Raw genomic sequence first — 24567 nt, 5'->3', positions numbered from 1 at the left:
ATTTATGTAAGTGCAACAAGATAGTGGCTGACCACGTAAGCTCTTTTTAAGGTTGCTTTGCTGGAACCTTATAAGCAAGGTACCAGACTGATTTTTCCAAGAAACTTTACTGGCTCTGTAAAGTCAATCTCAGTTCCTTAAAACTGTCTGGTCAGACTGAGTCTATGCGTATCTATTTCAAATATGACATTCTAGTGAAACTTTGGTGATATAATCAATCCTGTTACAAAGGAAACAGAATCTCATTGAACTTATGCAAATAACTAACTATATTGCCATGAAAAGAATACTCAAGAGTTTTCTAATTCTGGGAGGATCAGGTAGGGAGGAAAAGTAAATGTCTCATCTGAGTTCACAAAGGTATACCTTACCAAATTGATAGCTTTAAGAGAAAAGAGAAAAAGGTTTTTTAAATCTGGAAAAACAAAACATTAAAGAACCAACAATGTTTCAGATAAAAAGTCCTCATCAGTTCATTCAGTCCCATGATATTAATCCTTGTTCTGCTTGAATCCAGCTTTTCCATTAGTTCTGGAAATGCTTACCCAGTTCAGTTTTATGATCTTAAAGTTATCAAAAACATGAACTAGTTAAAAAAAAAAAATCCTTTCTATAAATCTCCTTGAAGATGAAGTGCTTTTGCAGGAATACTTTTGCAAGAACATTTGAGTAAAACAATAGCTGTCTGTAAATGACAGAAGGCTTTAAAAAATACCCATTATTAAAGATCTGATGAGAGTTCATTTTCATGAAGTTGACAAGAAAATTTGGTTATTTCTGTAACACACCATATTTTAAGAGAGCAACAAATTATGACTGATAACATTATACCAGAACATACCAGATTTCCAAGAATTGTGTATTTTCTGGAACATGTATATCGTATACCGACACAAACACAACATAAGGAAGGCTTTGTGGTGCTTCTTATTTGACAATGCTTCCCACTCAGTTTAACATATCAAATAAGCCTAATTAGTTTAACATGACCCTTTTTATAAAGAGAGAAAATAAATCTTTTGACATGTTCCAGGGACCCTATGGAAAATCCCAAAATTAGTTCTAAATCAAAAAGACTTCATTTAGAATTTGATTTTGGGGAATTTTGTCAAAAATACTAAAAAGTTGTTTTTTTAAAATTATTTATTAAGCTTTTATTTTAATTTCAGTATAGTTAACACACAGTGTAGTATTACAGTTGTATACACAGAGTGTATACAATACAGTGATTCAACAATTCGGTACATCACCCTGTGCTCATTGTAAGTGGACTCCTTAATCCCCATCACCTATTTCACCCATCCCCCCACCCACCACCCCTCTGGTAACCATCAATTTGATCTCTATAGTTGAGAGTCTGTTTCTTGGTTTGTCTTCCTCTTTGTTTTATTTTCTTTGCTCATTTGTTTTTTTTTTTTTTCTTAAATTCCACATGTGAGTGAAATCACATGGCATTTGTCTTTCTTTGAGTGACTTATTTCACTTAGCATTATACTCTCTAGTTATATCCATGTCATTACAAATGGCAAGATTTCATTATTCTTTTATATGGCTGAATAATATTCAACATATATATGTCACATCTTCTTTATCTATTCATCTATCAATGGACACGGGCTGTTTCCATAATTTGGCTATTATTGATAATGCTTATATAAACATAGGAGTGCATGTATTTTTTGAATTAGTGTTTTTGTATTTTGGGGGCCAATGCCTAGGAGTGTAATTACTGGAATATAGGGTAGTTCTATTTTTACCTTTTTTGGGGAAACTTCATGCTAGTTTTCAGAGTGACTACATCAGTTTACATTCCCACCAAAAATGTAAGAGGGTTCCTTTTCCTCTACATCCTCACCAACACTTGTTGTTTCTAAAAAATGTCAAAAAGTTTTTAAAACAATTGGTCAAATAGGAACATAGGTCACCATAAAACAATACTTAGTTTTCCATTTAAACATAGTGACAATTAAAGACTTTGCAGGCAAATACAGAAAATTAAATAATTGGTTAAAAAAAAGACTAGCTTTTTTAATAGAGAAGATTCATTTCTTTCTTTCTTTCTTTTTTTACATAATCAAACACCAGATAAAAATGACACAGGAAATTATTTTGACAAAACACAGAATTCTTGTTTTCTAGACATTACTTTAAAAGGTAAAGAAAAACCCTTTCCAGTCTTTTATCAAGAGCAGACCAATGGTCCAAGAAAACGTTGTCCTCTTAACAGAAAGAAAACTGAATTTTAATTTTGTACCAGTTTCCTTTTGATTTTAAAACTCATTTGCTCAATTAAATTCATTTCACTCTTTGCCAGTCCTGACACACATAAAATTCCCTTCCCTTATTATTCCTAGTAGTTTTCACTATATATATATATGCATATATATATATATATATATATATATTAATTTTAACCCTTAGAAAACTTTAATCTGGTGAAGACTAAGAAATAAGGGATTATAAACTGTCTTTTACATTAACATTCTATGAACTGGCAGACATACTTTTTATAATTTCTAGAAATGTGCTTTCTCATAGAAGATTTCTTAGCATGTCATAAAACACACTAATAGATCCAAATATTTTTCATTCCTTTGTAAAAGGAAGCCAAAAAAGTGGATAAACCTACGTTCAGTAGTTTTCAATATTTTATCTTATTTGGAAATAATCTAGATATTCAGAGAATTTAACTTAACCTAGCAAACTTTAAGTCTTCAGGTTACCAAAATATTTGGGGAAACTATTTAAAAAAGTTCACCCCAAAGCTTTTTATCTTAATTATATCTATTTAATTTACTTGTTCTTAACAATTATGTTTAGACTACCCATGAAACTTCATGATACAGTAGGCAAAATCAGCCATCATCTCAAGCTATTTTTCTTGCTTACAAACTTTGTAAGAGATTTCATGAACTTATTTGACCTTTAGGAAGCCTAGGTAAAATAAAGGTATTATATTTAATGCTGATAACTCTAAAGACATGCCTGTTTTAATTAACCCAACAAACTCAAGCTGGGTTTAATACCGAATATTTTCCCAGATCACGTTAACCTGAAATTCATTTGGCTTAAGTTTCTATTATATTTTTGCGAATTTTTATGAATACTAAATTTATATAAGTGCTTGTTTGTTTAAGCCAATTAAATAGGTTCTTTTACAAATCAACTTCGGTAATACCCTCTAGAGGTAGAAAAATACCACACATCTATGCCACATATATATGGACTCCTTAAACAGAGATAAATATAAACAGAGATCTTATAACTTCTATGGCTAAAGCTTTTTATTACTCATATTTGTGGAGAAGTCACTTAAGATTTGAATCTGTCCTTGACAAGTAATCTTATGGAAGCTGTATGGCAGTTTGTAATTTTTATTTATTTATTTATTTATTTATTTATTTATTTATTAAGATTTTGTTTATTTATTTTACAGAGAAAGAGAGAAAGCACAAGTAGGCAGAGTGGCAGAGGGAGAGGGAGAAGCAGGCTTCCTATTGAGCAGAGAGCCCTATGTGGGGCTCGAACCCAGGACCCTGGGATCATGACCTGAGCCGAAGGCAGCCACTCAACCGACTGAGCCACCCAGGCACCCCAGTCTGAATTTTTAAATAGCCTCTTTTCTCTATTTTTTTTTCTTTAGTGTTAGGAATTGGGGATGGTCTAGGTAAGAGTTAACATTTATATCTAAAAGGCACAGGGAAGGGATACAAGTTTCTCCAAGAAGGTTTTCCTAAAGCCAGAATTTACAAGCCTTTTGAGATAAATAGGGGAGTTTTGGGGACTCCTAAAAAGGAACATGTGAACTTTGAATTGCTTCAAGTGCTTTATTTCTAGTTTTTTAAAGATTTGTAAGATAAGGAAGTTGATTCTAACTCCTCTAAGAATTGGGTTGCAGCTTAAAGGACATTATAGGTTGATCTACCCAGCCAACTATATTATCTTCAATTTCCTTAGGGAAGAAGCCCTAAAAAAAAAAAAAAAAAAAAAAAAAAAAAAAAAAAAAAAAAAATAGAAAAGAAAAGAGAAAAGGAAAAGAAAAAAAAAAAGAATTCTTAATGGGGCTCTGAATATCTGCTTCCAATTTGGCCAACTATTGACCACAGAAGTACTTAAACTATTTCTTTTAAATATCTTGTCAGTTTTCAGCCAGGACAAACAGTAAATATATCTGGCAGTATTGAATGACCACTTGGACTCAAGAGGTGTCCCCAAGAGTACACAAAAGATATTTTATTTCCCTTTATCTACAGACAGAGGTATGGGGGAGGTGACCGTGGTAAGAATTCTCACCCTTAGCTGGCCTCTGCCAGTTTTTCCAGGATCCCATCTGTGGGTTCTGAGTGTGGTTTAAAGTGAAGCATGTAATTCTGATATTTACTAGAATTTAGCAAGGTTTTTTAAATTAATTTTAATTTTAGTTTCCCTTTGGCTGTTTAAAGGAATAAGTGTAGCAGGTTAGCAGAAAATCCCTCAGAGTCTCATCAGCTCTGGGAGGGGCCGTCTGGAGGGCTCCTTCTAAGGTAAATATTGGCATGTCTGTAAAGCCTTTAACTTGGTGGACTTTTGTTTATGGTCTTGTAGTCTCTTCAGAGTGCAAATACAGTTCAGACATAGGATTATTAGAATGGCTACTTGAATAAAAGAAAAAAGAGGGGAGCGGTAAAAGTTATGACAGTCTTATACTCTTTTGTTTTTGGTACCTCTTGTGTCTTTAGTTTTTCATTAGCTCTTTGCAATTAAACTTTTAATGACACTATTTTGGAATTTTTGAAGCCTTTTGGAAGCTTCTGCATACCAACTAAAACAGGCATTCCATTCCCAAAGGTTTGTCTAATTTGGAACTCTTACTTTTAAGTGCACTTCCTAAATGAATAATCTTGTCTAATTGAAACATCCCTTCTAATGGACATTGTCATTCCCCTGAGGGATGGTAGAAGTTTGGTAGGACCATAGCCACAGATGGAGTTCAACCCACATTTCTGGTCATATTTTGGAGTTCCCCAATCTGAGAGTTACCAAGAAGCTACAGTTCCATGACATGAAACAAGCTTAGTGGGATGTTGCTGTTTTTGTATTTGTTGCTTCCAAGACCATAATTCTTAGACATAAAATAAGCAGGTATGCTAGAAGGTTGTACACTTGACTCTTTAGAGTTTAAGGATCATACCATTAGCTAAGCCTTTGGATTTCTCTGAGCCAAACTAACACCTAAAGGACTTGAGCTCCTGGATTTGGGATTGTGCAGTGTTTTACAGTGTACCTTTCTGCACAGAAATTTTCTTGAGTTTGGTGGTTGACCTACCGTCAATCTAACTTGTTCTGCGGCCAACTTATTCTAACACAGAGGTCTTTGGATTTGGCAGTGAGCACTCTAACAGCTCTTAAGTGGTCAACCCATGTCCACCAATTTTCACAGCTTTTTGGTCTTCAAAATCCCCATTAGCAATAGCCTTTATCCACATAAAACAAGACAAACAAACACATATACCTTGTTATATCAACAGTAACCAAGAGATGTTACTGTGTCCTGGCCAGAAGAAGGCTTTGTGTGCACTACAAACAACCCCTATGGAACCTTGGACCCAGGAAAGAATTGAACCAACAGACCTCAACAATTGCAGACTGTGCAATGGGGGCTCAGCACGGATGTGAACTGTGCATTGCCCCTAACAGTTCCCTTGTGGATCTTGGGACAGAATTAAGGGCTGGGGGTTTCCCATTCAAAGACCTGGGGATTATGGTCTGAAAAGCTAGAGGCTTAGCTCCAGCTGACCTGGATTGGAAAGCCAATTAGAATTGGGAGCTCCATGCAAAGACAGTGGAGCTGTGAACCTAGAAGGAACTTAGCCATGGCCTTTGACAACAGTGAGAAAGACAGTGAATTCAAAGTGTGCATGGGGTACCACCCTGTGTTTCTTGTTGTTCATTGTTCCCAAAGCTGTTGGCGGTCTCCTTCCAACCTGCTGCTGCCACCAAATCTGTTAACAAAAATTAAACTAAAGTAAATTTAAAGATAAAATTTATTCACTGATTCATGAATCTGGCAGCATCTCATCTAGCAATAGAAAGGAGCTCTGTGGGGCTGTAGAAAAAGAAAGGTTTTAAAAGGCAAAGAAGGGGTGGCAAAAGGAAACTATTGGCAAAGGATGCATTGTTTCAGGCAAGGCTACTTTCCTACAGAGAATGGAAGGGGTCTCTCGGGCAGATTATCACACTAATGCTGCCCAAGTAATTCTATGTTGACTGGTTAAAGTTCATGCTTCTGGAGGATCGAAACTGCAATTAGGTTAGGTTTTAAGCCCTGGTTTGCTGACATGGAGCTTAGCAACTGGACTCCATTTTGAGCTTGCTCCCTCTTTTTTAATCAATAGTATGGTATTATTTCAAAATAGAATTGGCTCAATGGAATCTAATAGAAAGTCCAGATGGAGACTAAAATCTATATAGTAATTCAGTTTTTATAAAGTTGGCATTTTTTTTAAGAAAAAAGTGACAAAGCATAGATTATTCAATAAGTAGTGTTGGAACAAATGGTTCACAGTATGTAATAAAATAAAGTTAGATCCCTACCATAAAACAAAAGACATGAAATGAATTGTACATTAAAAGTTTAGGGGTGTCTGGCTGGTTCAGTCAGTAGAGCATGCGACTCAATCTCAGGTCGTGAATTCAAGCCCATGTTAGGCGTGGAGCCTATTTAAAAAAAAAAAAAAGTTTAAAAGGCATGAGATAGAATAAAGATTATAGACTAAATGTATAAAAAGCATGAAATCATTGAAAGTACTAAATAAATTTAGACAAAAATTATGGGATGATGAAGTTTTTTTTAAACATAACATTTAAAAAGAAAAAGATCATTTTAACTACATAATAGTGGGTTTTTTTATTAAAACAAAATATTTTTAGTAAAATTAAAAACAATTAAAAATTCATACAGGAAATTTGTAAGAATGTTTCACCTCACTTATAATCAATTATATAAAAGCTATGTATTTTCACTTTTAGATTGTCAAAATTAAAAAAGAATGATAATTTCTAGTGAGAATGAAAGTATGGGGACAGAAGAAATCTTGATTAATGTCTCCAATTACTTTTGGCTGTGCCTTTTGTGTTCTCTTAACTCTGTTATACTACCATTAAACTATAACAGGAAGGTCAAGAATATATAGATACCCTGGGCACCTGGGTGGCTCAGTTGGTTACTGGCTCAGGTCATGATCCCAACATCCTGGGATCAGTGGGGAATCTGCTTCTCCCTCTCCTGCCCAGCCTGCTCATTTTTTTCTCTCTTTCTCAAATAAATAAATAAAATCTTAAAAAAAAAAAAAAGAATATACGGACACCAGAAATTGACATTGGTTATTGTGTCGTAAGAGAATAAATAATTGTCTAAAGAACTTAAATCTGTACTTACATTTCTCTAAAAATGTGTATTGCTTATATAATTCCAGAATTTTTAAAAGGATAGAATAACAAAACAATTATACCCTCTTTATTATAAAACTTTAAAAAAATTGGGGGGGGTGCCAGTTTTGCCCACATCATAGAGATTATAATTTATTTTAACAATATATTAATAATGCATAAAAACCTTTATTTTAAAAAGCTTTATTTAATATGTATAATGTATTATTTTCTCTAAATATGTTCCTCAAAGAGAATCCTGGACGTTGTTTTATACTGGCTCATGGTTTAAAAACTGTCATATATGAGAAATTCAGACTTAACTACCCCAAATTTCCAGTTGTGATGGTAGAAATAAAATAAACCATCATAGGCTTTGGCATGCTAAAACTTCAAAAAAGGAAATTCATCTCCGGTGGCTCTAAGTTCCTAAATTCATTAGAAGGCCAATTGGCCTCACCTGCGTAAAAGGAGCACTAGGACTAGACCTCTCTAATTTCCTACTTTGACCTTTGTCTATGCAGTTAAGCAGTGCTTTCAAACTACTGGCTGCAATCATTAGTGGATTGTAAAGTCCTTCAGTGGTCCCTACCCAATATTAAATTTGTATTAAAATAAGTTAGATTAGAATAAATAGACCGGATTAGAATAGAACAAAAAAAGACAGTATCAAAATGCTTTGCCCGTAATTAGGGTTAATATAATTTCTTAAAACTTTTCATCATGTATATGAGTACCGAGCCATGATATAAAAATGTGGGTTTTTTGGTGCTTTAAACTGTGATTTAAAACAAAACAAAATAGCAGCAACACAATTATTTTTTTAAAAAAACACTGCAAAAAAGTATAATTTGACTTTAAATAGAATTGTCTTTTTAACAAAATCTCAAAAATATGTTCTATATGAAGAAAAGTAATATTTTGAAAACAGTCTTCCTTATATGTTTAATGTGTTTCTGGTGCAACTCTGTTAGGTAGTTCTACTTCAAAATTATTATTATTTTTTTATTACTGAGATATGGACTTGAATATTGGCCCTATCTGGGCCTCATTTTGCTCCTCTGTAAAATCAGTAGGTTGATTTCTTAAAACGCTAAATATAAAAAAATGTCTTATTTCTATGGCTTTTGCTCTAAGCTTTAATAGTATTTGCATAATATTTTAGTGTTGTTCCTCACCACTCATAATTGTGTTGTTAGTTAAAATGACTCCAAAACAAATTGTTTTTCAAGAGTGTATAGCAGATATGTGTAGGTCATTTTAGTTATTCAATATTGCATTTGAAATAGTTTCTGAAACTATTTTTCTTCCACCCCACCTCATTTTGTCTTTAAATTTAGACACCTATTGTTTGAGGTTCCTAATGTAAACATATTAACAATATATAGGAGTCTGGAAACTAATTTAAAACCCTACTTTATAATAACTTATTCTGTGACCTAAGATAAGCTACTTACTTTTTGCTGAACGTTAACGTCTTCATCTGTAACACAGGGATAAATAACTTCTGCCAACTTACAATACAATGGGGTAAGTGCTAAAACAGAAGTCTATATGACATGAGGGAGATCACCAAGAAGGAAGGGGAAGGGAGACGTAGGGCAAGGCGTTATAGGTAAGGGATTTGGTGAAGGGTTAATTAAGGAAATCTTTACTGAGATGATCCTTGAAGAATGTACAGACATCAGATGAGCAGAGAAAGGGTCTAGAACATGCCATACAAAGAACCAGGATGAGAAGGAGGCAATTTAAGAGATAGACAGTAGAATTTATAATAAGGGTTGGTAACCAACTGGTTTGGCTGTGAGGGAAAAGAGAGGAGAAATCTGGGATGAATTCCATGTTTTGAGTTGAAGCAATTGAATCAATGATAGAAATAGTCACTGAGACTGAGTACATAGGGAAATAGTCTTGTGGCTGGATTGAGAGAGAAAATAAGGGAGCTTAGTTCTGCCCTTTGTAAGTCTTAAATATCCCTGATTCATCCAAGTTGAACTGCCCAATAAACAATCAGTTACTAATTAGAAACGCAGGTGAGATATTTAGAGATATTGTGAAGAAGGGCTGGGCACAGATATTTGAGAGGTATTGGAAAATATGTGTCAGAGAAGACTCTTGCAACATGCTTGGCTTTCTGAGGGTAATGAAGAGCATGAGGTAAAGGGAGGATTACTTTTTTAACCTATTTTAAATATGAGAATCTTGAGTATTGGCCTTGAAGAAATGGCCAGGGGAGAAAGACATTCATTATTAAAGAATATAAATAATTCCCATTGCAAGAATTTGGCCTTGAACATTATGGCACTGGGCAACCTAGGGCTCAGGAATAACCTTAAACAGGAAGAAGAGCATCTCTTTATTTGAGACAAAAACAAAGTGAAGGAGTGTGGATTTGGATGAAAAACAAAACAAAAAAAAATCTGACATCAGAAAGGGGCACATTAATTTAGCTGAGGATAGCTTTGAGTTTTCTAGTACTATTAAAAGCAATATTTCTTCTAGCATTTCAGCATCATTTGGCATTTTAATTCCCAAATTGAATATTAGACATGGGCTGTGCTGTGATGTGAACAAACTAGAACCTGCCTGGAAAACTCTGAAGACAAATCTCTTGGAGATGGATGGACATTATTTTGGATTTGTCCATTGGCAAGTTTGTTTATTTCAACTTCGGTTTTTTCATCAATAAAATGAGACATTTAGACTGATAGCGTTCATTAGGTCAGCAAATATCTATTCATTGTTTATCTGATGTGTGGCTCTGTCTTTTCCATTTTAATATTTTGTGATTCTTTTCATCACAAATTGGCAAAGCCAACCCCCCCCCCCACCAGTTTGAGAAGGAAATTCATCCAGGTGTATATTGAGTAGGAGAGGTTATCTTTGTTCCCATTTATTGATATTTTGGATAGACATACTTATCCTGATATACTAAGAGAAGCAAAAAAAAAAATGTAGCTTTTGTTGTGTTTTGTTTTTGTTAAGTCTGGATGTAGAGACGTGATCTACTATGATTGTGGGAGCATATAATTTATTTGTGTGGTTCAAGGAGCAGCCTTCAATTCTAACATAAAAGTTATTCTTTAGAACACTATTTGTGGTTTTCTTATGCAGATTCATATGCTTCCTTTATTATTTTGAAACCTATATATACAGTCTTAGGAGGTATATGCAAAGAACTTATGCTTGTTTTCAAGAATATTTTTACAATGAAGGTAATAGGGTACTGTTGGTTTTTCAAATTCTGACTCATCAGCTTTGGTGATGTTAATAACATATTGATAGGGGGAATTTACCTGGTGGCCAAGAGTGTATTTTAAAATCAGTTTTAAGGTACCTCGATGAATCACCGAGTGTGTCTTTAAAAAATAGGTTGGGTAAAACTTCATTAAATAAATGAATAACGCAGCTAGTGACAAAGAATGGATTAGACAAGATTCTTTTCCTATTTAACACAGCTAACAGCATTATCATGTCATAGCCCATGGGCCATCAGGGATTTATCTGGGACAAGGGTCAAACCTGATTAGTGGCTGCCAAAATCTGGGCATACTTTATGAACTGACTCTGAATGTCAATTTCAGTAATGGCTTTGTGGATATTTGCCATATTTTTCAGGTAAACTACGGCAGTAGTGCACTTAAGAGTAAACCGTTATGTTACCCGAGGGAGTGTATACCTCATGGTATGGCCTCACTAGTTCTAATTAAGAAAAATTAGGAATAGAAGATAATCAATTACATTTTCTTTTGTGATGTGAAAATGGGTATGCTTGCAGTAGTTTGGAAGGCTTAGACACTTTTTTTTTTAAATTCTGTTTTGCTAGGTTCCATTATTAAATAAACAAATAAATACCTTCCTTGAGAGATTTTTTCAATGTTTAAGCCTTATGTTGTTGGTTAAAATAATTGACAATTCCTTGAAGTATAAGTCTCTCCCTTGTCCAAATCAGGATATAGCCTTATATATCTTGAGGGCTCAGTCTGTGTGGCAACAATTATTGGCTCCATCATTCTGTGATCTAGCTAGAGTGAGATAGGAAGCGGTAGTTCAAGACCCATTTCCACCTCTCCCTTCCCATCTAAATAAATGCTTCACCCTTACTGGAGTAACCTCTCATTAGGAAAAAGAAAGTGTCTTAGAGCAGAGGTTTTGAATTGTTGGTTTTTCAAGGCTGCTTATAAAAACTTTAGGGTTCCCAATAAGAAGCCCCCCCCCAAAAAAAAAGAAAGAAATTTCTGGCCTCTTTTCCAGACTTACTAAATCACAATGTTGGAGAACATGCATTTTTATTTTAAATTTTCCTATGTGATTCTTAAAGTCTACCTGGCACCGGACACATAGAATGTCCAATTGCTCTGCTTTGGGAAAATGAATAGTGGTGTATAGTTTGGTGTTAGTTTCATTAAACTTGATTTTTTGCACATTTCAGCACTCTCTAGAAGTAATGTATATTCTTGGATGGTCCATGAGCTTTATTTGTTTCGTTTGAAGTATATCCTGATGATAGTAGCCTCCTAAAAACATGTTGCACAACCCCGAGTGTTCATTTTTTTAGTCACAATTTCACCATTCACAGGAATAAGTATTGGATCATAGAACAAAAGAGGACCTCTAGGGAACATTTCATCAAGCCCCCTGTCTCTAATTAAGTGGATGTCTAAAGCATCCAGAAGAGATTTCCCTTAAATACTGACAAATAGAGGCTCAAGAAGCCCATTCAGTTGCTCATTACAGTGTTTTTATCACTCTAATAGTCAATAAATTCTTCTTCCCATCCAACTTAAATCACCTCTGCCTTAACCCAAGCATTTTTCTTGTTCAAACTTCCAAGTAGGTAGCTGAAAACAGCCTAACATTAAAACCATTCCATTGAAGTACTATCTATTTAATGGACACGATGTGTTTCGTGGACACAGTTTGTCGAAATCTGGTCAATAAACAGAAATAGTATAGGCAGCATAAAGGTGCAGGTCACTGAATACTAATTGAAATAAAATAAAATAAAAATAAAATAAACGTGCTTTAAATGTGTTTAGCAATGGAATTGGGGCTGTCCACAATATTCTTTACGAAGACAGCTGCTAGGTGAAAGAAGGGTGTAGTTTTCTGATGGTCTTTTACTTGCTTTCTGAATTTTTTGCCTTCACAATCAGCCAAGCAGTATTTCTGTTCCTACTTTAGGTTTTTTCCTCCCAAATCTTCTTACCTGCTGGCATGTGGATTTTTTTGTTTGCTCTTCCGATTAGTGATAGAAGGCTTAACAACATAAACAGGAAATTAAAGCAAGAGGTCAGCTAGTGTGGTAAAATTTCAGACACAAAACAGTAAATCGATCAATCAAATGGTATAAATAATCTATAGAGCTTTCTCCATTTTTGCTGGATAGAGTAACGATTCTCAACTCGACTACATATTGGAATCGCCTGAGGAGTCTATTAAAAGTGGCAAATCCTAGAACATTGCAGGTAATTTTGATTTAATAGGAATTAGATGATTCCCAGGCATTTTTAAAATTTTATTTAAATTCAATTAATTAACATATAGTGTTTATTAGTTTCAGAGGTAGAGTTCTGTGATTCATCAGTCTTATGTAACACCCAGTGCTCATTACATCATGCGCTCTCCTTAATGCCCATTACCGAGTTATCCCATTCCCCACCCCCCAGCCCCTCCAGCAACCCTCAGCTTGTTTCCTATAGTTAAGAGTCTCTTATAGTTTGTCTCCCTCTCTGGTTTTGTCTTATTTTATTTTTCCACTCTTCCCCTATGATCCTCTGTTTTGTTTCTTAAATTCCACATATGGGTGAAATCATATGAAAATTCTTTTTCTCTGATTGAGTTATTTTGCTTAGCATAATACTCTCTAGTTCCATCCATGTTGTTGCAAATGATAAGATTTTTTTTTTTTAAGTATTCTATATCCTGCCACTCAAAATGAGGTCTACGGACCAGCAGACAATGACATTACCTGGGAGCTGATTAGAATGGACAATCTTGGGCCCCACTGAGATTGGCCAAGTCAAAATCTTCATTGACACAAGAATTCTTATATTAGAGTTTGAAAGACCCTGTTAGATGGTCTAATATACAGCTTGGTTGAGAAAGACTGGGCAGAGGAAGTAAATAGAACTAGAAGGCCCTGAGAGTGAGGAAATGGACGAAATGAGGAAAGAAGCAGTAGACAAGGAAGGGAAGAGAAAAGTGGCAGAATGTAAAAACAGGAGATGACACTTATAAAGACTTTGCCTAGATTTAACCTTATTTAATTCTTTAATGGGCAGAGATCTCTTCATTTTTGTAACTGTGATATCAGCACTCTGTTTTGCATTATTTATGACTGTTCTTTATCCTTTTTGTAACTCATAGGAAGAAATAATAAATATTTAATTAATAAACTGTCAAAGTTCTTTAAATAAAGTAAATTTCTAAGTGAATAACTTTAAGCATAGTATTGTTATATTTAAAGAAGTAATTAAGCCATTGTTTTATTAATGATGTGTTGATATGATAAAGCTAATTACAAGTACTTTAATTTCTTCAGATGATAGATATTCTCTCAACAGTATCCCCTTACTATGGAATGTGTGGTTCCTTAAGGTTTATCCACCAGATTATTATGGATATTTGGATGAACCTCCATTCCCAATCTCAAGTTTACTGAGCCTATTACAAGAAACATCTTAACTTCCCAGATTTCACCTTTTATATTAAACAATCACAGTTAGTGGTGTACCATCAATGAATGAGCTAGTTAAAATTCGACCCAAATATTTTAATGCACCCAATGAAGCAATTTAGGAAGGATACTAAATATGAGGGGTGGGGTGGAATCTAATGAAATAATAATATTCAGGCAAGGGTGGAAATTAATATAACCAAAGCAATTATAAGTTAATGTTCCCATGGAGGCTAAGTGAGTTATTTCATTGATTCAGGAACTGTTTTGTTTTGTTTTTCCATCATAATAAAATATGAGTATAGTTTGATGTGTTTAATTCATATTAAGTAGTACTATTAATCATACATGTCATTAAATAGATTGTACAAAGGGAATGTTTTCTTTTTAAAAATAAATCTCACATAACAATGTGAAGAAATGTTTCTTAACTGTGTCACATCACTGTTTAGAGATTAAGCTTATTGTTTTGGGTTTTTGCTTACTTATATAGTTACCTGTCAAGCAAACACTTCTAAAAATATTTCATGCTTACTGAACTTTCAGTTGGAATTAAGGCACACAAAAACCATGATAGCAAAAAGTGCTATTTTTAGTCTTGAATATATCTTACTTTTTTATTTTTAAAATGAATTATAGACTGCTTTTGAAGCAAACCCCATAATTCTCATTAATATCTTAAGTCAAAATTTTGAAAAGTAATGACTTTAGAGATGTTTCTTTGTGTGTTCTTGAAATGGAATGGCATATCTAAGATCAAAGTGTCCTGAAAAAATATGTGATATGTAACCACCAGATAGACAAAATTGCTATTTTGAACAATTTAGAGTTGACTCAACACATATGAATGAATAATTCGATGTACATATTTTAACAGTCTCAGAGCATAATAATTATTATTGAACATAAGATTGTGCTGTTAAATTATATTTTTAAAACATTATCTTATTTAAATATTATACTCACTGCGGGAATTGATCTTAATGTGAACATTTAATAAATAATTTTAAAATAAATTAATGGTTAATTATCTTTATAAATATCATCTACACTAATTTTCTAACTTGGTAGGAAAGACCAAAGTATATAAATGAAGAGAAACTGAAATATTTTGTATAGTACCTTGAACCACCATAGAGTTAAAAATAGAAATTAACACTTAGATATATGTGTCTAAGATTAAAATATGGTGTGACTTATAGGCTATTAATGCTGACTTACTTCATGCTATTTCTGGCTGAGCAATGCCTGTCAACTTAAAGCCAGTTAATAGGCTGTTCTGTGATAACACTTATTTCAAATCTAGTAATTTGTTTACTTAACATATGTCTGCTATTTCAATTAGCAACTTTGGCACATCAAAAAAGCCTTGTTAAATCTGGAAGAGAGGAATTATATATGAGTTTATTTTTTTTACAAAAGTGTCTATTAAAAGTGTTTCCTTTATATAGTATAAATTACTAATTAGAATATCTAAATAAATATACTGCTGAGATAAAAGATAGGAACATCAACATAAGCCCAATGTATGAAGTTAATGAGTGGATATAATTTGGATATATTTCATATATATAATGTATATGTGTATAAAATATAAATAAAAATTACATGGATGACAGGAACAGTTCTAGACTTTGGAATATACCAACAAACACAATATGTAATAAGTGAGCTATAAAATATGTCAGATGGTGATCGATGCTATAACATAGATGGAGGAAGAAAGGAAAGATGAAAGGAAGGAAGGAAAGAAAGGGAGGGAGGGAGAGAGAGAGAGAAAGTTAAAGAAAGAAAAAAAAAGAAGAGGAGAAAGAATCAGTAGTTCCAAAAGGATTCAGTATAAATAGGGGTTGACTTCACTGGGAAATTGAGATTTGAGCAAAAACTGAAAGAAGGTAAAGGGACAGGCCAAATTGATTTACTATGTAGAAATTTCTTTTAAAAAAAACAAAGACGTATTTATTTGAGAGAGAGATTGAGAGTGCAAGTGTATATGCACCTGGGGAGGGGCAGAAGGAGAGGGAGAGAATTTCAAGGGGACTCCCCTCTGAGGAGTAGCCCAAGGTGGTGCTTGATCCCACGACCCTGAGATCATGACGTGAGCCAAAATCAAGAGTCAGAGGCTTAACCAAGGGAATCACCCAGGTGACCCCTATGTAGAAATTTCTTTTAAAATACTTACAAAAGAAATTATTTCAAAATTTAATGTTACCCAAATTACAAGTACAAATATGCCCTCACAGGGGCAAAAGGGTGACTCAGTCCATTAAGCATCTGACTCTTGGTTTTAGCCTAGGTCATCATCTCTTGATCATGGGATCAAGCCCCAAGTTGTGCTCTGTGCTCAGCTCGGAGTCTGCTTCGGATTCTCTCTCCCTCTCCATCCTCTTTCTTTTTTTCACTCTAAAATAAATAAATAAAATCTTTAAAAAAATGCACTCACAAATCCAGACCTAAAATTTGTCTTTGTCAAAATCTTCTGTAAGATGATGAGAAGTATCATATAACTTTATTTTTACAAAATAAAAACAAGGCAGAGAGAGAGTCTAAGTGTTGTTTCTGTTTAAACTCTATTTGATGTTTGTGTTGCTTGCACTACGTAGGTAGGAATGTCATCATGTCCAGTAGAAGAATATAGTTCATATTTAAACATTATGCACTATTTTATGAATATGATAGTCATGTTCAATTAAAAAGGATCCAAGTGAAAATATGGAATCATGAAGTAATCAATAGCAGAATTTAAGGAGCATTTAAATCTAGCAATAGACACTAACAATAATTCTGTTATTTGGATTTTGATATGCTCTGTTTCTGGGTATTTTAATATTAGTCTATTTACAAATTTTTGTGCCCTTTGACTCTCTGCATTTTTTAAATTATTTTTATTTGAGAGGGAGAGAGAGAGAGAACACTAGCAGAGTGGGGAAGGGCAGAGGGAGACCGAGAGAAAGTCTTGAGCAGACTCCACACTGAAATCTCATGACTCTGAGATCACGACTTGAACTGAAACCAAGAGTTGGATGTTACCCAAGTGTGCCACTCAGGCATCCCTGTATATTTTTTTCTTTGATATGTGCATTAAGCAGTCAACAAATAACTTTCAATGAATTGGCAACATATGATTTATTTAGTTGGAGAGGATGCTTACTTTCTTGTTTACTGAATGCCAAGCACTGTACCAGTCACCAAGGATAAAAACATGAATAAGACAATGGACTCCAAAAAAACTAATAGTTTAGTAGGGGGAGCAAACATAAAAAAAAAAGATACAATATATTATGATAAGTGAAATAATAATAGGTAACAGTTGCTGACCACTATTAACAGGGGCCACGTTAAGCGCTTTATACCTATATCTCTATTTATCTTCAATCCCATTAGATAGGTACTAATACTAAATCCATCTTAAAACTGGTAAAGTGAAATACAGAGATATTCAATAACCTGCCCATATCACAAGAATAGAGTTTGGGTTTGAGCCTAGACCTTCAGACCACATAGAATCTACATTAACTTTCTCCCTTGTTCAGAAGAAATAGTGATAAACTAACTCATCCTAGAGATACATCTGGAGTTTTCAGAGAGAAAGTGATACCTGAACTGGGTCTTATAGATGAGTATTTGCTAGGCAAAGAAGACAGAAAGGGTTTTTAGCATGGAGGAAAGCATTATAAAAAGGCAATGAGAATCAAAATTGGAAATGATGCAAGAAATCAGGAATCACAAATGTGATTGTGTGTGGTTGGATGAGAGATACCAGTAAAGACAGAGATGGTGTTTAATTGATGAAGGACTTTAATCTCTTGCTCAGGGTTTACTCTGTTAGTGCAGGGATGACAAGTTTTATTTGCAAAACAACACTGATTCATAGGCAGTGGCTTATATTTTCAAGTCATTGTTTTTAGAGCAGCAGGGTGGATTAATGGGGATCTGAGAAACCTTTTAGAAGGCTATGTAGTCATTTAGAGATTACTTTCCAAACAAAGTTGGAGTAGAAAGGAGGGACAGTAATGAGGAATATTACTTGGCAATTTTATTTGGTAATTTTACTAGGTATGAGAAGCAAGGGTGAGGAGAAAGGAGAAATAGAAAACACATCCCCCGTTTTTAGCTAAGCTACTGAATGGATGGTGCTACCAATAATCAAGAGAAGGGAACAAAGAAGAGAGATATGCCTGATGGGTTAAGATGGGAAAGGTAGTTATGTTCCATATTATACATCTTGGGATATCTAAATGGGGTCTTCTGTAGGCAGCTGGTAATAAATGCTGCTGCTCAATAGGAAATTCAGATTTGGATCTTATGTCACCTACCTATAGGTAGTATGCAAATAGGGCATGAATGATTTCATCCAGGCATGAGCCCATCACCAAGAGAAAATTGACAAGACCAACTCTGGGCAATACTGTTGTTTGAAGGACAGACTTTGTTACAGTTGCCATGAAGGAAGCTTTGAAGAACTGGTCAAAAAGATGGAGGGAAACCAGACTGAAGGGAAGTATGGAAGCCAAGTCGTGATGTCCTATACATATTCTGTAACATACATTTCTCTAAATACTTTAAAAATCTCTCTTTGGAATACATGAGATATAAGTATCCCCCAAAGCTATAATTTTGATGTCCAGCCCATAGCACTGATTTTTACTAAAGCGTACCCTAATATAGTGCTGTTAGCTTGGATCAAAGGACATTATAAGAAAAGACCAGTGGAAATTTGTGTTACATCTACCATGAATGTCTCTCTCCCCCCTCCTCCTTCCCTCCGTTCCTCCCTCCCTACCTCCCTCCTTTCTTTCCTTCTTTTGAGGATGTTGCTCTGTTCCCTACACAGGAAACTTGGTAGAAATTTCACTTAAATCTCAAGAAAAGAAACAATTATGCTACTACTGACCAGTTATCCATATACGTATCTGTATCTATATCTATATTTATCTATCTACTTGATATGAATCATGTAAGATATAATGTGAATCATGTAAAAGTTTGTTTCCCTTTTTGCATTGACTCTAAACAGCTTAGATTATTTCTGGGGATATCCTCTGTTATAAAACCATATGTGCATGGTGGATCGACTCACTACTGACTCCATCTTTTGCAACCTGCCAAAATGCCTCATTCAATTATTTCAAATTTGATTCTTTCCTACTAAGTTGTATGATTGTTTGGTAAGACTCTATAAGTGTTTGCTGGAACATGAAAAAAATAAAACAATATATGTGTTAATTTTGAAGGCGTTTGTACAGTGATACAGACTTCATTCGGTAAATGTTAGCCGAATTGAGTCAACGGTGGGTTGAGTATTTTTACCCAAGAGTTCAGCTTTCTTCAGCTACTTCAAAGCACCTTAGAAGTTTCTCTTGGTGACTGACTTTGATCAGGGTCCCATCTCTGTCTTCCACAGTGACAAGGACGGTGTGTGCAGAGCAGTGTGATGGCAGGTGCTATGGGCCCTATGTCAGTGACTGCTGTCATAGAGAATGTGCTGGGGGCTGCTCAGGACCTAAGGACACAGACTGCTTTGTAAGTCTTAGAGTTTTCCTTCTCCTTTTCCCATCTCCCTCCTTCCTGGTTGGACTCAGGCACATTGAATCTTTAACATTAAAATAAGATCAAGTTTAACCATTTTAGGATTAAGAAAGATCCTCTGCCTTCCTATAATTCATTCCCTCACTGGGTGGCTATTGATTAACTAGGATTGTTCTGTTCTATGAAATGAATTATGTCTTTCTGATGTAATTTATAATACAGGTGAGATGTATTAGAGAAATGCGAAGAAGAACATATTGAGATATCTTTTTAAAAGCTGGTAGTGTCCTTTCAAAATTTACATTGATTACCTGTTTATGTTGTTGCATAAATGAGTTTTCCGAGGGGGGCTCTTGAATTTTATTTCTTGGATTTAAATTTTAAGATTATAGCTATAGATTTCAGGATTATGCATAAATTCACAAATTTAACTATTTCCCAGTTTATTTTGTTTACAAGTTAATATTATTCATAATTTATAAGATTTGTAAATGCACGCTTAAAGAAATTTACATGCTAATCTGTGTGATTTTTATTTTAGAAAGGGACACTTTTCTTTCCTTAAAATTAACATTTATAGCTTGTTGGGGACATGTTTTAATTACATTTTAATATCGCTGATTCAGTTCTTTCTGTTCTTTTGAATACAAATAGTTCTGTGAGCTATAGTTAACACAATTTCACATACAGACATTATTTTCATTTTAAGCTAAAAATCATAAAATAAGAAATTGTTTTTGCTCTTAAAAATGAACACAGAAATTCATTTTCTTTTTTCCCATTTTCAAATATCTAGTGAATACACATATATATACTTAGAACTGAATATTTTTTCAAATTGACACTTAACTCTGAAAATAAGTGAAACATAAATTAAAGGTCTTATGACATGGTCATTTCTTAATTTTCTTAATGTCACAGGAAACTTAATTTGTCGACCCTAATCCTATCGTGAAACAAAAGTATATATTGCAGAAGTGAGTAGTGAGGAAGAAGAAAAGAAACATGTTAAAAATTTAAGGAAGATGCTTTAGCAGGCCTTGAAGTGAGATCTTTTGCCTTGCCTATCACCAGACACGCAGTAAAGCTTGATGTCGAGGACACTGAGCAGGTGCTAACAATTCCAAAACAGTAACAACAAGAAACACCAACAATAGCCATAACTTTCACTTAGAAGTTTTTCATTGCATTTGTTTTCATGGTTCCATTATTGTAATAAGCAGAGTGCCGGGTGAGTCTCAGAATTCTCATTTCATTACTTTTATGGAATGGCCCAATGACTCCACTTTGGCATTTGGTACAGAATGTTCAAGAATGCCAGACTGAGGCCTTGGTGTAAGTTACGTTGCATGCTGTCCGGAAGGTAAATGTGTTTGATTCCTTTAGTTTATGTCCCTTTGTTGCCAAGCAATCTGTGCACAACATTGCATAAAGTATGTTCGTAAAGCAATTATGAGGACACATGAAGTTTTATAGCCATAAATTAAAACTTACTGAGTTTTGTAGATTGCTTTTTAATAGATTCTTCCTGGAAAATGTCATCTTAGTGAATAATGTATCATGAGTGAGTCTCGTTCTGATTATGCATCTAGTAGACAGACCATCATCAGGGAATTGCCACGTTGGTGATAAAGTGCTTGCTGAAACAACAATTGATGAAGAAAATGTTTTGTGGAAGCAGAATGAATTAGTGCTTATTAATAACCATACATACAATTTATGATGAAATATAAAATATAGCTTGAGTGCATATTGGCTCACTTTCTAAGGCCTCAATTATTCCTATGAAGGTTTAAGTTGTTTAATTAAGAGAATTAGTTCATCCACTCTTTTGAAAGATATGCTTTTATGTACTTATATATATATTCTATTTTTATACCAAGTACCTCTCAGGTGGTAAATTTGTTTTTTTAATTCTTCTCAAATGCATTTGAACATGTTAACAAATTGTAGTCTCAATACAAATATATAAGTCAGCAGAAACAAATTGTTTTGTTTGAACTTGATGACTTTCAGTAAATGGTGTGGTATTATAAAAAAGACCACATAGGAAATGGCAGCACATTATTTAATTATGAGCTAAGATAGGGCTTCTCTTCATTTTGGCATTACAGTCTCCATATTTACACTTGACGAGTCACCTGCTAGAGCCTTTTCTTCAAGTCCAGTTTAAATTGCTATCACAATGTTTTCTCACTATACAATGGTGATGAATGTGCTTACCATGTCACTTACCGCACTGAACGTTTCCAAACACCAGTTTTAAGGAAAGTCTAGACTGTAGAATTGGGGGGTTAGTTGTTAGTGCCAGACTCTAAGACTCAACATAAACCCTTTGAATAGTGTGAGTTGAAATGATTTTTCACTCTTAGCCAATGTTAATAATTTAAACCAATTATTAGTTTGGAGATTACTGGGTAGAGAATAGGTAACTTGAATATCAGTATATTTGTATAGATTGTATATTCATTGACATTAGAAAAACGGTTTTGTAAAATTTTCAAAGTTCCAAACAAATTTGAACTGAAAAATGAGCACTTAATGACTATAAAGCTGTCAAATTTTATACTTTTTATGAAATATAAGAATAGAACATACACGTTTTATATAAATATAAATATAATAAGAACACAACCTTCTCACAAAGCTCTTAGAGCAGTGTTCCTTTAACAAGTATTATGAAGGTTATCTTTAGATGAAATTAATATTTGTTATGTTGCAGGCCTGCATGAATTTCAATGACAGTGGAGCATGTGTTACTCAGTGTCCCCAAACTTTTGTCTACAATCCAACCACCTTTCAACTGGAGCATAACTTCAATGCAAAGTATACATATGGAGCATTTTGTGTCAAGAAATGCCCACGTAAGTAACAAGATAAGAATAACCAAATTAATTAGATCATCATTTAAAAGCACACAAAAATTACATACATTTATTGTAATTTAAAATTTGCGGCAATATTGTGAATTACTTGGCTATAGGTACTATTGCTACCATTTCACTAATAAGAAAATTAAAATTCAAAAAATAAAAGTGATTGGTCCAAAGTCTCAGCAAAGGAATGGCATATTTGAGGTTAGAGTGTAGTGTCATTGCCTTCTAAACCTACTGTTTTCACTATACCTCCGTGTGTTTGTATATGATGCTGTTTCTCATTAAAGTGATTGGTCAAGTGGGAGCAAGCTTTGTAATGAATGAGATCTGCTCTAATCACAGTGAATTTTTACCTAATATCCTTTCTGATTACTTATTTGTAAAAAATGTATAGAATTATAGTTTTAATATCAAATCTAATCTTGAACAATAACAATAGATGTGAGGGCCCGTTTAGAGGTCTTTACAAAATTGACAACTCATCCTGATGATTCAAAGTAACCAGTTTTGCTTTTATCAATAATTCAGTAACTATATGTCTTCATAATTGCTCCAGTCAGTTTCTTTGCTTGGAATGAGCTATGGGAAATTTTTTCTTCATTGTTTTATCTACTGGGAAAACTGAAAAAAAATCACCACATTTGTCCATATATTCACTTAAAAGGAGACGGTTTTATAAGCTATATCATACCACCATTATGGTTTTCTTCATTTTGTGCCTGAGATTGAATAGGAAGTATAAAGGACATGGGATTAGAGCGGTTGTGGGTTCTGGCTTTGCCCACTCGTGTGATTTTAAATGAACTATTCAGTTTTTTGTATTCTCCTCTTTAAGATGTGACTGGTAATAATCATAGCTTTCTTCTCTCCCAGAGTTATTATAATGATCAAAAGGATGGGGAATAAGAATCAGAGGGATAGCATATAAAAACAAGTCTTTGAACACAATGACAATTCTAGTCCTTATTGTTAAATATTTTTTATACTTGTTAAAAGAATAATTATGCATACAAGCGTTCAACACCTAACTTGTGGCAAGTGGCTAAACATTGAGAACTGTTTTGTGAAATTACACGCCCAGTTTCCTTAGATATGATAACTCCTAAATTTCCTTGCTTAGAATAGTTAAGGTCAACAAATTACAGACTAATTTAAAACACTTCAGTATTTATCTAAGTAAATTTCCAATATTTGAAGGGCCCAGCTCATAAGGCATGGTATGCTAAACTGTAACTTCTTGGGAAAACAAAGACATTTTCCTTCTAAATACTGCTCTACAATCCTTAATCTCGAATTCTAAAATTCTAAAACTCCAGACAAATATTTTTTGAAACTCATTTGGCAGCAAAATCTGAAACTAACTGATATGAGGGTCTTTATAATTTGTATTTACTCCACTTGGCATATATTGTGAAAATGTAGCTGTGTTTAAATATGGGGTATTCCTGTGAAGACCTTGCAGAAAGGATGGTTACATAATATATGGTACATTCACTTGTTGCAGGTTGAATTCCCCTCAGACGGAGATTAGGTTGTTAAGGAGGAGTATTCTCAGCGTGAAGACATGAAGGAGACAGGAAGGGAAAAGCTGTGATGCAGTCTCAACCACGTACTTTTTTTTGGTGGTGGACGCCCCCTGGTGGATAATTGGGAATATCATGATCACACTGTACCCACTCCCATTGATCCGTATACATTCCTCTCTACCCCAGACTCCTTTCCATCCCAGATTTTCCAGTCTTTCTTCTCCCAGGGCAAGCCACTGCTCATGAGTCCATATTTATTCTAAGCTCAGGTCACTTCCAAAGTAAATGATCATTTGAACTACCCAGAACCGTGCCCACTGGTAGGATTTTTGTCCTTGCCACCATCTTTCTAGTCCCCTCGTCAGTGAGGCTACAGAGCAACTGCCGTTCATTTTGAGCTGCTTGCATCCACATACCAAACTTAGTTTTTGTCCTCCCTCTATTAGCTCATCACAAGTGCCCTTTCTTGGTCCCCATGCAGCCATAGGTATGAGCCGAGTGAGAGGTGCTCGCACAAGGAGTCTCAGCTACGTGCTTATGCAGTTTACTT

General features: G+C 34.3%; 1 protein-coding gene across 5 annotated transcripts in view; it reads left to right on the top strand.

Moving 5' to 3' along the window:
- Positions 1–24567, top strand: part of ERBB4 (erb-b2 receptor tyrosine kinase 4) — a 1065595-nt gene that overhangs the window by 761462 nt on the left and 279566 nt on the right. For all 5 annotated transcript variants that reach the window (XM_034655108.1, XM_019802141.2, XM_019802140.2 and 2 more), the window contains exons 6-7: positions 19491–19609; positions 22338–22479. In XM_034655108.1, the coding sequence (XP_034510999.1) occupies positions 19491–19609; positions 22338–22479 (261 nt within the window). The remainder of the gene's footprint in view (positions 1–19490; positions 19610–22337; positions 22480–24567) is intronic.

This window comes from Ailuropoda melanoleuca, chromosome 2 (genome assembly GCF_002007445.2).
Source record: "Ailuropoda melanoleuca isolate Jingjing chromosome 2, ASM200744v2, whole genome shotgun sequence".
In the NCBI taxonomy this organism is placed as follows: Eukaryota; Metazoa; Chordata; class Mammalia; order Carnivora; family Ursidae; genus Ailuropoda; species Ailuropoda melanoleuca.
The sequence above is the reverse complement of the archived record's forward strand: the minus strand, read 5'-3'. Positions and strand labels throughout refer to the sequence as shown.